General features: G+C 38.3%; 1 protein-coding gene across 1 annotated transcript; it reads right to left on the reverse strand.

Moving 5' to 3' along the window:
* Positions 1-403: 403 nt before the first annotated feature.
* manba (mannosidase, beta A, lysosomal) lies at positions 404-12,444 on the reverse strand. The gene is made up of 17 exons (XM_038279481.1): positions 12,250-12,444; positions 11,239-11,333; positions 11,033-11,138; positions 10,767-10,940; positions 9,533-9,656; positions 9,154-9,323; positions 8,964-9,074; positions 8,372-8,523; positions 8,151-8,268; positions 6,034-6,120; positions 5,325-5,492; positions 5,019-5,237; positions 3,562-3,726; positions 3,136-3,280; positions 2,859-3,001; positions 2,008-2,268; positions 404-776 (listed from the first exon to the last, which is right to left on the reverse strand). The coding sequence occupies exons 1-17, from the start codon at positions 12,442-12,444 to the stop codon at positions 552-554; spliced, it is 2,658 nt and encodes an 885-aa protein (XP_038135409.1). The 3' UTR covers positions 404-551.
* Positions 12,445-12,985: the final 541 nt, after the last annotated feature.

Genomic DNA, 12,985 nt, shown 5'->3' on the forward strand with positions numbered 1-12,985 from the left:
CATATATTTCTACTTTTATTTTTAATAATCTATTTTTAATAATAAGAGTTGGTTCTCCATTGTATTTTAAGCCAGCAGGGCAGTGTGGTTCCTAAAATGACAACTCAAGCTGATCCATTTTAAATCACTTTAACTAAATATGTTTCTGAAATAGGAGTTAAAAAACCCAACCTTAAAAAAAAAAACCTTCCTGCATCAATAAATGATATAGAAAGAAAGGTTTGTGGATTTTTGTAGTGAAACCATCACTCAAGATTAACTATTAACCTTAAAGCTTTTCAACTGTCTGTGGTATAAAACATCCTCCATCTTTGTCATCTGATCAGATATCTGCTTCTGTCTGTATGTCTGCTGATAATCTAATTCCTTTCCTTTTTTTAAAAGCAGCGAACATACTCTAGTACCAATTATAATACAGGTTTTATTAACTTCATTTATCAAAAAAACATTCAACACAAGGGTGAGATTTCTTAAACAAACAGATGGGAGCTAAGACCAAAGCTGTGCTGGAGTCCATTTGGTCTTCAGTCGCCACAAACATCCATCTCAGATCAGTAAACGTCCATTAACGTTGTCACCCTCAGGGATCTGGACAGTTCTTCTACGCTGGTGGGACACCAGGCCTCAAACTTGATGGTAGCGTTTCTTGTGACCATTAGGAAGCCGTTAGAGCTAAAACGACCGGGGACATTTCCCACGTCCAGCCAGACGAAGGGAGCCACGGCGGCAGAGTTAAGGGTCACCGTGAAGCCCGACTTGTCCTGTTGAACCTTTGCCTGTTAGAGGAGAAAAAAAAAAAACTTTGTTAGTCTCTAACTCATCTTGCAAAATTTTTACTTTATCTCTCCACACAAGTAGACACTTAGTAGCACCACCTAGTGGCTCTATAGCAACATGACAATAATTTAATTGAAAACAAGATGGCAGGAGTTAAAAGCTCTTTATATTTCAAGCTTAAAACTTAAGTCACATGTTTAGTTTCTCATCTGTAAATCTAATATTTTGGAAATTATAACAAAGGCCATTGGGACTACGTTTGGTTGTTGATCAAATCATGCGGTTAGATAAACCTGAGATTATTTAGAAGAGTTCAAATATGTTACTTGCTAGTATTTCCATTGTGTCCACTATGTTGATATTCTGCTGATTTCAAAATGCAAATTTTTGAAAAATGTGGTATTTCCATTAAATAAGACATATAATTAAAATTGCCTGTGAATATGTTTTTTCACTCTTGATAAAAACATGGCAGTGGTGGATGTAAACACGAGATAAATTCATATTTCAGCCACGACTCCAGTCCTCATCTCACTCATCATTAAAAAAAGGAGAATAAATAAGTTGGAATTAATTGAAGTTATTTGTTCTTAAAGTGCATCCAGGCACCAAATGACATACAGAGCGGGTACCGGTCCAAGGCCCAGGGCATCACTGCACTAGGGGGCTGCCACCCCCACATTGAAGATCACTACTCTAGAATATATAAATGGTGTCATCTACTGCAGAGTTGCTTCACATCTTTTCCTCCCTCACTCCACTCTCACCGAGTGTTAATTTCACTTCTGATACCAATGTAAACACTTATTAATCAAAGAAAGCTACAAAATGCTTCTTTAAGGTACGAATTGACTTAGCTAACAAAAAAATGAAAACGCATTTCTATTTCTGCCATATTTAGTTATTTCATGCCGTTCTATATTTTTTATTATTCTTATTCTTTGTGATACGGTGCATTTTACCACATTCAGATGATTTGTTCACTTTGTTCCACCACCTTGAGATTCTCTTGTTTGTGTTCTAAAATCATGAATTATTTTCCAGAAAATCTTAGTATTACTTTAAAATAAAATGGCCTGTAAATCTATTTCTTTATTCAAATGAAAGTATCTTTTATAATGTAAAGCTGCCTATTTAAAGTAATCTGTGCAAATTAGAACTGGCAGATCAAATTATTATAAATTATTAATTGCTCTGCATCTAGAAAATGAACTCAATAAATATGTTTACGGTGATGTTGGGTCTCTGCAGCCCCTGAGCATCTCTGGGTGAACAGAGGAAGTGGCGGTTGGTTGGTCCCAGCTGGACACCATCTTCGTCTTGCAGGTGGAAGGTGAGCAGGCAGGTGAGGCGGCTGCAGCGGCCACATCCGGCCAGCAGGGCGGTGACAGACTGTTCAAAGATGGCCACAGCACTGCCTCCAGGCACAGGCTGTAGGTCTGAGGCTCTCGTGCAAACTGAATCCAGGTCAGACCAGGAGTGCACAGTGACCTGATCAACACACAAAGAAACACTGATCTGTTTTTGCTGATAGGCAGGAAAGATAAAATGTGAAGCAAGCTGTCAGGGGTTTATGTCCAGAAAGAAAATGATCAAAATGTCAAATTCATTCATTTAGCTGTTTATGTTGGATCATATGGAGGACCAGCAGAGTCACTGAAAAAGAAATGCAACAATATCAAATTAAATAAGCTTTGTTAACAGCTAAGCAGAGTCAGAGCTTATTTACAGCTTGTTAAAAACTGTTTAGTGATAGCTTTAAAAACAGTTTGCATAAAGCTTCTTATCAGTTTGTTAACAGCTTATTAACTATTTGGTATCATCTTATTAACAGTTCAGCGTCAAGTAGACAGTTTAGTAACAGATTTTAAACATTTTATCTAATCAAACTGAGTTCCACCCTAACATTCCCGCCCCTATTAGAGCCAACCAACATAAGAGGGACTAAGATCCCTGATTAAACCCAAACCAAAGTAATTTACTTCCTGCATTTAAATAAGGCTGCACTACTTCCTGAATGCAGCCTTATTTGGAATTAGTGACATTTTTCTCTAATCTGAGGTAAGCAAGTAAAAGTTTACCACAGCTTTGAGCTTCAGGTCATGATTCAGATCTGAGACGGCGTAGATGAACAGTGTGTCGTCGTCTTCAAAACCCACAGGAAGGACAGCCGCAAAGAAGTTCTCAGCAAAGTAATGCAACATTTTCCACTTCCCACCAAACTCTGTCGAGAGAAAGCAGAAACCTTTAAAAGTAGTCACCAATGCTGCCCTTTAAATAAAAGTCAACTGCTCAACATTTTAGAATTAAAATATTTGCAGGATCCCAACACTGTGCTGCGAGTAGCGGCCCACACACCGATTGAAGACCAGGAGGGTGCCTGCCAGATATCGTTGAGCTGCCAGTAGAGAGCACCCATAGTGTGACCTTTGCCCTCAATCATTTCGCTTCGACTTCTCCGATAAAACTCCGTCTGAGCCTTCACACACTCGGCCTGCATGACCTGCACAGTCATCAAAACCAAAACAGAGATGCAGACATCAGGACCTGCAAACACTGTGGCTTCAGTTTAGCAGGGATTAAAATCACATCACAAGTTTAAATCTTAGAAAATACAAAAAAACAAAAACAAAACACCAGTGTAATTAGAGGGGAGAAAGGGCTAGATGTGCTTTACTTTTAAAAAGCTGCATTTTGTTTTCCATCAACTATTCAATTTTGACTTCATCTTTGTTTAATCAACGTACGTGTTAATTACGTGTTAATGGCAGAAGTCAGTTTTACCTGAGTGATGTAAAGAGAGTCCGTGAATCTCTTCAGTGGGTCCGTGGAGTTCGGCAGGATGAAGTGAAGAGCAGCCTGCTGCAGCATCTGCTGGTTTCCATCCTCATGATGCTGACGATGGGATGTGAAATCACTGCTGTAGCTCCAGTCTTCTTGGACAGAAACCTTAAAAATCAGGAAAAACAAACGTCCAAAAATAAACACGACCTTCTGTCCTTTGAGCTCGGCTCGCTCTAATTTGACAGCCAATAGATCTAGAAGGATAGATTCCATCGTTTCTCCAACCCATCCTATTACAACCTTCAGGATATTTTATTCACATTTGATGTGACAAACTGACAAAAAGCAGATCACATTATGGATTTTAAACTGCTTTCCAAATAATCTGAAAAGTGCAGCCTGCATGTGAAATGAACACCCTGTGCCCTGAAACCACCTAAATAAAAACCCTGTAAACTTAACTGGTTTACGCTACCAATAACACCTGTGGTCCACCTGTGGATTATTCAGCATCAGGGGGCGACATCCCATCATATAGAGAGCCCTTTTACTGGGGGTCTATTCTTACTTAAATCATTTATGCTCAAACCAATAACACTTGATATCATCATATTTTTTTAAGTCTAAGTTCTTTTTGTTTTTTTTACAACTTATCACCATGTAGAGGAGCGTTCAGGAGCGCAATGAGGAAACAGACACAATGATCGATAAAGTTACGTAGTGTGATCTTTTCTTCAAAACAACCAATCAGGGACTGGATGTTGCTACGACAGAGTGAAGGAGGGCAAAACTGAAGGTATTTTTCAATCAAAGTTGAAGATGGAAAAAAAGTTAAGATAGGAAGAAGTAAGTAAAGCTCTTTAGAAGTTAGTTGGTGGCTTTTTAAAAAGGATGTTTTAAATTTAAACATTCAATGCTGAGGTAAAACCAGCAAGCAGCAGATAGAAGGTCCTCTGATTGGATGGCTGTGGGAGAGGAGCTTGTTACCCCCCATCTGGAATTCTGGCCACCATAAAGTGGCAATAAGACAAAAAAACAAAAAACAAAAACAAATGGACAGACAGAACTGAAACAGAACTTCAGCACCACTGGGTGATTGAGTAAAGTATGTGGCAAAGATGCAGCTCGGCATCCTGTGACATGATACTGCCACTACTGTTTCCACAAACAATAGAGAAATTAAAACTTTCTTCTCACATGCAGGTAAAGCCCCTCATTAAGTTTTATCGGTAAACTTTAAATGTGACTTTCTTTGTTTTTTCTTTCAATCATAGATTTCCCTCTGTCATTAGAGGCCAGATTTACAGATTGGAGGAATAAAAATAAACATTTGAACACCATGTGTAATTTCTGTTAAATTCCCCAGTTATGGCTTGATTTAAGCTGTTGTGAGGAAATTCGCTCACATATCTCAGGCAATTACTGAAAACAAATAAGAGGCATTTGTTTTAAGGTACCGGCTGCAAAGTAGAGAAAGAAGGCCAGGACTGGAAGCCATATTCAGAGGCAAAGCGTGTCCTGGGGAAGGCTTTCCAGTCCCAGCAGTCGTGGACATAGCTGTAGAAATGAACGTCTCCGTAGCGAGGATCATACGGGTTTGCTGCCACCCAGCCCTCCTGCTCTGATTCTGCCCCGTTGGTTGGACTGGAGACGAGGAACGGACGACTCTGGTCCATCTGAATCAGACAGGTTTTTACAGGATTTAAATCCCCAGCTAATGAATTTACCCTAAAATTTCAAATATGGCAGTGTCAGGCTCTGACCTCCTGCACCATCTGCCTTATGTTATCCACATAAAGAGTCACAAAGTCTTTGAGGTATTTGGGCTTTAGGGAAGCTGGGATGTTGAACCAGTTTGTTGCCAAGGCAGCTTCGTTTTCATTGTTTCCACTCCAAATGATTATCGAAGGATGAGACTTCAGGCGCCGGACCTGAAAGGAAAGACAGAAAACATGTCTGCTCTTTTTAGTGACCATGATACACCTCATCTATGGAGTGAATTCGCTTCCATTATTGTTGCAATCAACGAACATGTTTTATAAATAGAAATAAAATAAAAAAATGCTTTATAGAAATTAATTTTCTTCTTAATCAAAGAATTGTTTTGAGAGTGAAAAAATTGAAGTGATTTTTTCCAAATAGGATTTATGGAAAGCAATTTGAAAACATTTAAGAAAAAAAAACACACATTTAAATTAAAATAAATAAAAACCTGAGAAAATAGTCAAGATTCTCTCAAAACCTTTTTTTTTTATTTTTTATTAAGAAATTTTAAAGATTTTTCAATTTCTTTTTTTTGTTTTATTTCCATTTACACATTGGGTTCTTTGCGTGCAATGATAATGAAACAAAATTAACTCCATACTCATGTCAAAGCTGCATGCATGCATCCTCTCTGAACAGATGCATTGTATTTTTATTTGCATACCAACTGAGGACAAACACAAAGTGCCTGCCTGTGTTCGTTCTCACCTGCTGGGCGACCTCTTCCCTCACCGTCTGAATGAAGTCCTCCTCAGTGGGATACATGGCACAGGCGAACATAAAGTCCTGCCAAACCTAAAGAAAATGGATTATTAAGAGCCCATCTGTTCAGCAATAGGCTCAAGAGACATTCTAGTGTTACGCAATTAAAACTGTACTGAAATCCAACCTTCACTCCCGAAATAGCTTTATTTGTTGTTTTATTTACATCTTAAAAAGAAGGTCCAAAGATTTTTTTGGATAATATCCTGGAAGAGTGCAAAAGTGCTGCAATGAATCTGAAATATGCAATGGGAAAGTGCACTTAAAAAAAAAAAAATCCATGGTCGAAGAGTTTGCTTAGTCTTAAGTCTATTAGCTCAAAGAGGTTAAATCAAATATTATAATCATTCTTTACCCAGAGTAAACATTTAAAGCCTTTCTATATTGTGAGAGCGATGACTGTGGCTTACATGGCTTTCGTCAGAAAATCTCAATGTTATATACAGGTAATATATTACATTACTAACGGAGTAAAATAATGCATTACAAACAAAATTTTGGTAATAATATTATTGTTCGTATTGTGGGTAACACCTTACAATCCAAGCCATCGGTTTTGAAAAAAAACAACCGACAGCAAGGAGTTTAAAGAGGAGAAGACATTTTTTTTTTTTTTCTTAGAAGACTTGGGCTGCTTCTAAACGTATACCCTAATCATTATATAGGGCACTATATAGTGGTTACACCATTTTAGATGTCCGAACGTCTAGTGGATGAAAAAGTAGTGAAATTTCCCACAATGCCCTTCGAAAAGTAATGATCATCACTACCCGATCCGTCCCGGAAGAACAATCCTTATCATCAGCTCATTCGCGCATGAGCAACCAGATACATCTGGGTCGCCCTCGATTTTATTTTGTACATTCTTCCCTCCCCAAAAAATAGTAAGCCTAGTAAAATATAATGTTTTAAAGGTTAATAAAATATTTCCTGAGAAAGTAAATGCCTTGAAATCCTCTCTGCCAGATCTGCACCGGAAATGGGAGCCTATGCTACTTCCGGGAGCTAAATTGTTTGGCTTTGGATATAAACATAAATCTAGTCTTTTTGAGTTTTATGTTTTCCTTTCCTGTTTACCTTATGGTATATGGTGCGTATTCTAAAGAAAGAAACAACAAAAATGCAGATAAACATGGTTTAATCATATTTTGCCGGACTGCTCTGAGCATGTCTGATGATGACGTCAGGGAAGCATTTTAAAGGAGAAAATGTAAAAAGCATCAAAATAGTCTCAGAAAAGTCATACATTTTTTTTTTTTTTTACACAACAAGATGTGTATTATCATTCTTTAGTTAGTTAAGGATAGAAATTAGTAATTTTTAGTACCTTAGTTACATTATTTATTGAAACCTGGATGTATGTATATCTTGATGCGCAAATGAGCCTATGGTAGGGATCATGCTTCCTGGAGGGATTCAAGGTGCATTGTGGGAAATTTCGGGTCCACTACTTTTTAATCCACTAGACACGGACACTACTCTAAAACTGGCGTAGCCACTATATAGAGCCCTATATGAGCTGCGTCTCAATTAGCAGGCTGCGTCCTTCGAAGGACGCAGCCTGCGAATTGAGACGCAGCTATGGTGATTAGGGCGGATGTTCAGAAAGAGCCGCAGCCTTGCTTTTGTTGGGATAATTATCATTGATGATGTGTGATATTATTACACCTTAATATTAGCTGCCTTTTGCGTGTCAGAACTGATGTTTTCCCCAGTAGTTTATCTAATTAAGACAGTTCCTCTGTCCGGATATAACGTTATAACCTTCATTTGTACGTGGCAAATAATGAGAGCGGTGCCCTTCAGCCAAGAACAAAGTGTAATATTTTGATAATATTATTAAATTAGAAAGATTAGGACAGATTTTTTTTTTATCAAATTCAGATTAAAAATTGTATATTAACTTTGGGAGTAAGCTGATGAGGAAGAAATTCTGCTAAAGGAAAATGAATTACTTTAAACCTGCTGTTTTCTTGTATCATTCAGTTCGCCCACGTAAATACTCTAGTTTCTTATGTAAAAAATGAGGATACGATGAAGTTAAAACAGCGGGTAGATGTTACCATGATCCCCAGCTGATCACAGATGTCATAGAACAGGTCCTGCTCATACACTCCTCCTCCCCAGACCCTGAGGGCGTTCATGTTAGCATCTGCAGCCGACTGCAACAAGTTCCTTAAGCTGCAGGACACACAGAGGAAGAGAGAACAGGCAATATCTGAAATCAAACCTTCCAACTTTAAGCTTCGGATTAATCTCTTCAGGTCTCTGAAAAGTAACTGACCTCAATGGAATCACTTGGTCCTGGAAGGAGTGAGCCGGGATCCAGTTGGATCCTTTGAGGAAAACAGGCCTGCCGTTGATGCGGAAATAGAAACTCAAACCAGGAGATCCGGCTACTGGTTCCTGGAGGAGCTCCACAGTACGAAAAAACACCTGGAAGAAAGATTGTTCTAAAGTTGTTTAAATCAACTCCTTGTTTTCAAGAGCAGCAGTCCCCTAACTTAAGCAGCATTAGCTTTTAGCCAGAGACCCCCTTTGCAAACCCATTGAATGCTACAAATTATGCAAAAAAAAAAAAAAAATCAAGAAATCATCAAGTACCAGAAGGCTAAACGAACTAGAATCAGCTGGATTCAGTCATGCCAACTTTCTATCGCCATGTGCTGCCAGAGGTTCTAGATCCCTCACTGAAAACACCAGGAGGCAAACTTAGAACGTTTGTGTGCTTGAGTCTAGTCTGGATGGGAGAAAACTCACATATAGGTGTGTGCATAATATTCTCCCTTCTTAATGACAGTATGGTCCTTTTAGCGATTTTAGAGCAACAAAAGTAAAATACCAGAAAAAACTAGGACAAAGAAATGAAGTCGGACCTTGGATTCTTTACTCAGGATCAAAAACGTCTCCAGAAATCCCCGCACTTTGAGAAGGTAAGAAGGCTGATCGCCATGTCCACGGGGCCACCACAGATTCACTTCTCTGTTCTGGCATATAAAACAGATTTATTTTTAAACAAATAGTGACAACCAAGTTAACTATTACTGATCTTTAAAACACCCTAACCTGATTTATGTTTAAGGTGAAGTTGTAGTTTAATCTTCCCTGGACAAACTGAGTCTGAAAAGTCTGATTCAACCCCAGCTCGGGTATAGAAAGCTCTATTTTGCAGTTGAATGTCCGGACTACATCAACAAGAAACTCAACCTGCAGCCTCCACTGAGAGCAGCTGTGATCTGGAAAAGAGGAAAACATGAATTTGTTGATCAAATAAAATGTCAACACAACAGAAGCTCCCATCTGTCGGAATGCATGCAAACAAAATAACTACTTAACCAGCAAATGCAGAAAGCAGGAAAATCACGCTCAGCTATATATTTACCATGCTCTGATATATGTTCCAAACAAGTAAAAGATGGTGATGAAATTCACATAGAAAACCTACTGTAGAGAGGAAGAGCGGATAACTGGATAAGCTGCAGGATGTCAAACGCTTCCAATCGAACGCCTTTCCAAAGGCCCACAGTCGGGAAGGAAGGTCCCCAGTCCCAACTGAAGGAGCTCTGCTCCTACAGGGTTCAGTTTGAAACAAGAAGTTAAACACTAAACTCTTAATGACAGACAAAAGACTGGGCTTTCAAACAACAGAAAAAGTTCAAAATAAGATAAGAGCACTTCTTTATCTTCTAGTCAAAACCATGTTGCTCTGCCTCACAAATCTTTCTACATTTTCTCTTGAAAACCACACATTTTAATGGATTTGATATGATAATCTAACAGAAAATAATGCATCGTCTCTAAGTGCATTAAATTTGAGGACTTTCAAACTTTAATAATAAAACAAATGGCTTACAGATTGCCATAAAGCAAAAAGGGGAAACCAAACAGAAATTTTTGCCAGTCATTCATGAGCCTATATTTCTGTGTGTGGGAGCATTTATATTACATGGTGGGGACCATTTTACATAAATCTTAGCACATTGTGGGGACCAATAACTGGTCCCCATGGGTAAAAAAGCAGTTTTAGGCTTTGGTGTTTGGGGTTTAGGACTAAGGTGTGAATATATTTTAGGTTAGGATTAGGGTAATGGTTAGGGTCACGGTTAGGCTGTAAAAAAGTATTATGATTTAATCAACCTTATTACTTTCTATGTTCATCTCCATGCATTTTTAAATAGATACACGCAACCTTATAGTGATTTATTTCCTTTTATTTTCTATCTTTATAATCCTCCATGGACTGTATTCTTTCTCATTAGCTTTTCATGAATAGGGAAATGAAAGTCATTGTTTATATATTGAGATTTTACTAATATTAGAACTCTGGAAAACCTCATGACATCTTGTTGTTGCTCTGGGCGGTACAGTGCCACCTAGTGGCTGGAGGTTTAACAGTTATATAGAACTTCTATATAAATAAGAGAAATACGTGGATGTTGGAACAAATATTTCTTTAAATATCAGTTCATCCATCTTTGAATCAATACCAGTATCATTTAATGAAATATAACTCTATTTGACTAAATATATTGTTCGTTACCCTCCCTAGTCACTAGATGTGAAAAGCTTGCAGAAACAAGCAAAATAGGTCTTTCATACTTAAGACTTAAAATTAAAGATAATCTGGATAATAAAAAAAAATCTAAGAATTCTAAAGCAAAAGCATATTTAGTTCTTACTTTTCTAATAAAATTAACATGACATTCCCCTTTCTGGACATCTGGAGGACATTCAGGTGGGACGACATAGGAAGAGTGAGCTTTCCTCCGCTCCGAGGCGTAGAGAACCGGTGAAAGGAAGCTGACTTCCAGCACGTTATCACCGACTTTCAGCTGATCTCGGACTGAAAAGTCCTGCAAAACAGAAATGGAAAGAGACTCTTTACAGAGACACTCAAACTGCCGGTACCAAAGCAAGGCCCGACTCCCTTTAAAGCTGGACTCACGTATCGGCGAAACATGTTATCAGTCTTTCCGAGAACGATACCATTAAGAGAAACGGATGCGACTGTGTCCACGCCATCAAAGATGAGAAGCACTTTCTGTTTGACTCTGGTAAAGCAGAGATTAGGCAGGCAGATTAAAGATGCAGATATGTATAAAACAAACCAAACCAAAAAAAAAAAAAATCCAAAAAACTATTAAAACCAACTTTATCTGGGTAGAAACAGCAAATGTGGTTGAATATGTCCAGTTGTCCAGAGCAATCCACTGGTATAACAAGTCATTAAACCTGAAATATGGGTCCTGGTATAAAAAAAAAAGTGTTTGTTTTAGTTTATTTATAAAGGTGCAAACACCAATCAAAACACAATTTAATCTGTAGTCAAAGAAAGTACAAATGTTCACCCTCTCAACTTCAAACGACTGGAGCATGCGGTTAGAACGATCTTTGACCATCTCTATCTCTTTCTAGATCGTCTAGAGTCCAAATAATCATGTCTTCTCTTCAAATCACCTCCATTTGAAGAGAAGACATGGTCCATGGTCAATAGTTTGGGGTCTAAGATGAACACAGATGTTAGAGGTCACTTCATTTTTAGTCTCTATCTCCTCTCCTGGTATTCCAGTTTTCATGATGCAGCATCTTCTAACAGTATTCCATAGGAATTCATAACACACAGCATAACAGGTCCTCTGCCTTACTTTACTGTGGATATGAGGGGGTTAGCTTCCTTTTTTTTTTTTTTTTACTTATGATGAAGTCCATAATTTTAGGAGTTATGGCTTTGCTAAACTACAAGTATGAATCACAAATGAATGGGTAGGACTCATGAAATTACTTGTAAATTTCTGATTTGTATATTATAAATCTAGGATTTGTGACTCTACTTGTATTTATTTTTTAACTTTAAAATCTTTGATTTATTCAAAGTTGTAAATTTATACCTTCTCACCGATCCTATGTCACATGTATCCGAGTTGACATCAAGGAACAAACACAAATCCTTCATATATTTACGTTATTGACTTTCTGCGCATTCGTTTTTATTGACCATAACTTCTTCCCATACAAGCCAACAATGAAAAATAAAAACCTTCTTATTTATAGAGGGCTTGTTAGGGGTCCCAACAAATGCCATATTTAAAAGATGTTATCTTTCCGTATTTTAGGTACCTACTAGAGATTGAAGGTAAACTTTGCAGGCGCTTTTCTCCCTACCTGGATGTGTTGCTGCTGCTGCAGGGCTGAGTGGACACAGCCCGGTACCTCTGCAGGCAGAACCAGCGACCTGTTGGAGTTTGAAAGCCTCCATTTCCCGTTCAGACTCTGCTCCAGAAGCTGCTCGGAGGCCGACAGGACGCCGAAACACAACCAAAGCAAACCCCAGCTCAGAGGAGCCACAACCTGCGCCATGGAGGCATCGTATGTGCGTTTATTTTGGTGAGTTTCTGATGTTAAACGAGTACTTCCGTGTTTGGCACGTGACCCGTTTGTGACAATCAGCTGATCCTGGCGGAAATATAATGGCGCGAAATTATTTTCCTCGTAAACATGTCATTAAGTTTGGATAATAACTTACATTTATAGAACATATTGTTAAACGGTGTTTCAACTCACATTTATAAAACAAGATTTAATAAGGCCGCTGCAGGACAATCTATAATGGGCGGGGCTTACACAGCGCAGTACTGATTAACCAATCAGATATTTTATCACATTCTAAAGCGGAGATCTGCGACCCCTAGGGGGTCCACGGAGGTACTGCATGGTGGGTCCTAAAAATTTTGGTTGATTTTTTTTTTTCATATCCCCCTTGCAATTTTTCCACAAATTGAAATGTCTTTAAATACACATTAAAATGAATTCAACACACTCTAGTAAGCAGATAAATGGAGGTAGAAGATGTCTTTCCATCAATGCACACATTCAGCAACACACAGCTCTTTCACAACAC

Source organism: Cyprinodon tularosa, unplaced genomic scaffold (assembly GCF_016077235.1).
Source record: "Cyprinodon tularosa strain WSP-4 unplaced genomic scaffold, ASM1607723v1 ctg150, whole genome shotgun sequence".
NCBI lineage: Eukaryota > Metazoa > Chordata > Actinopteri > Cyprinodontiformes > Cyprinodontidae > Cyprinodon > Cyprinodon tularosa.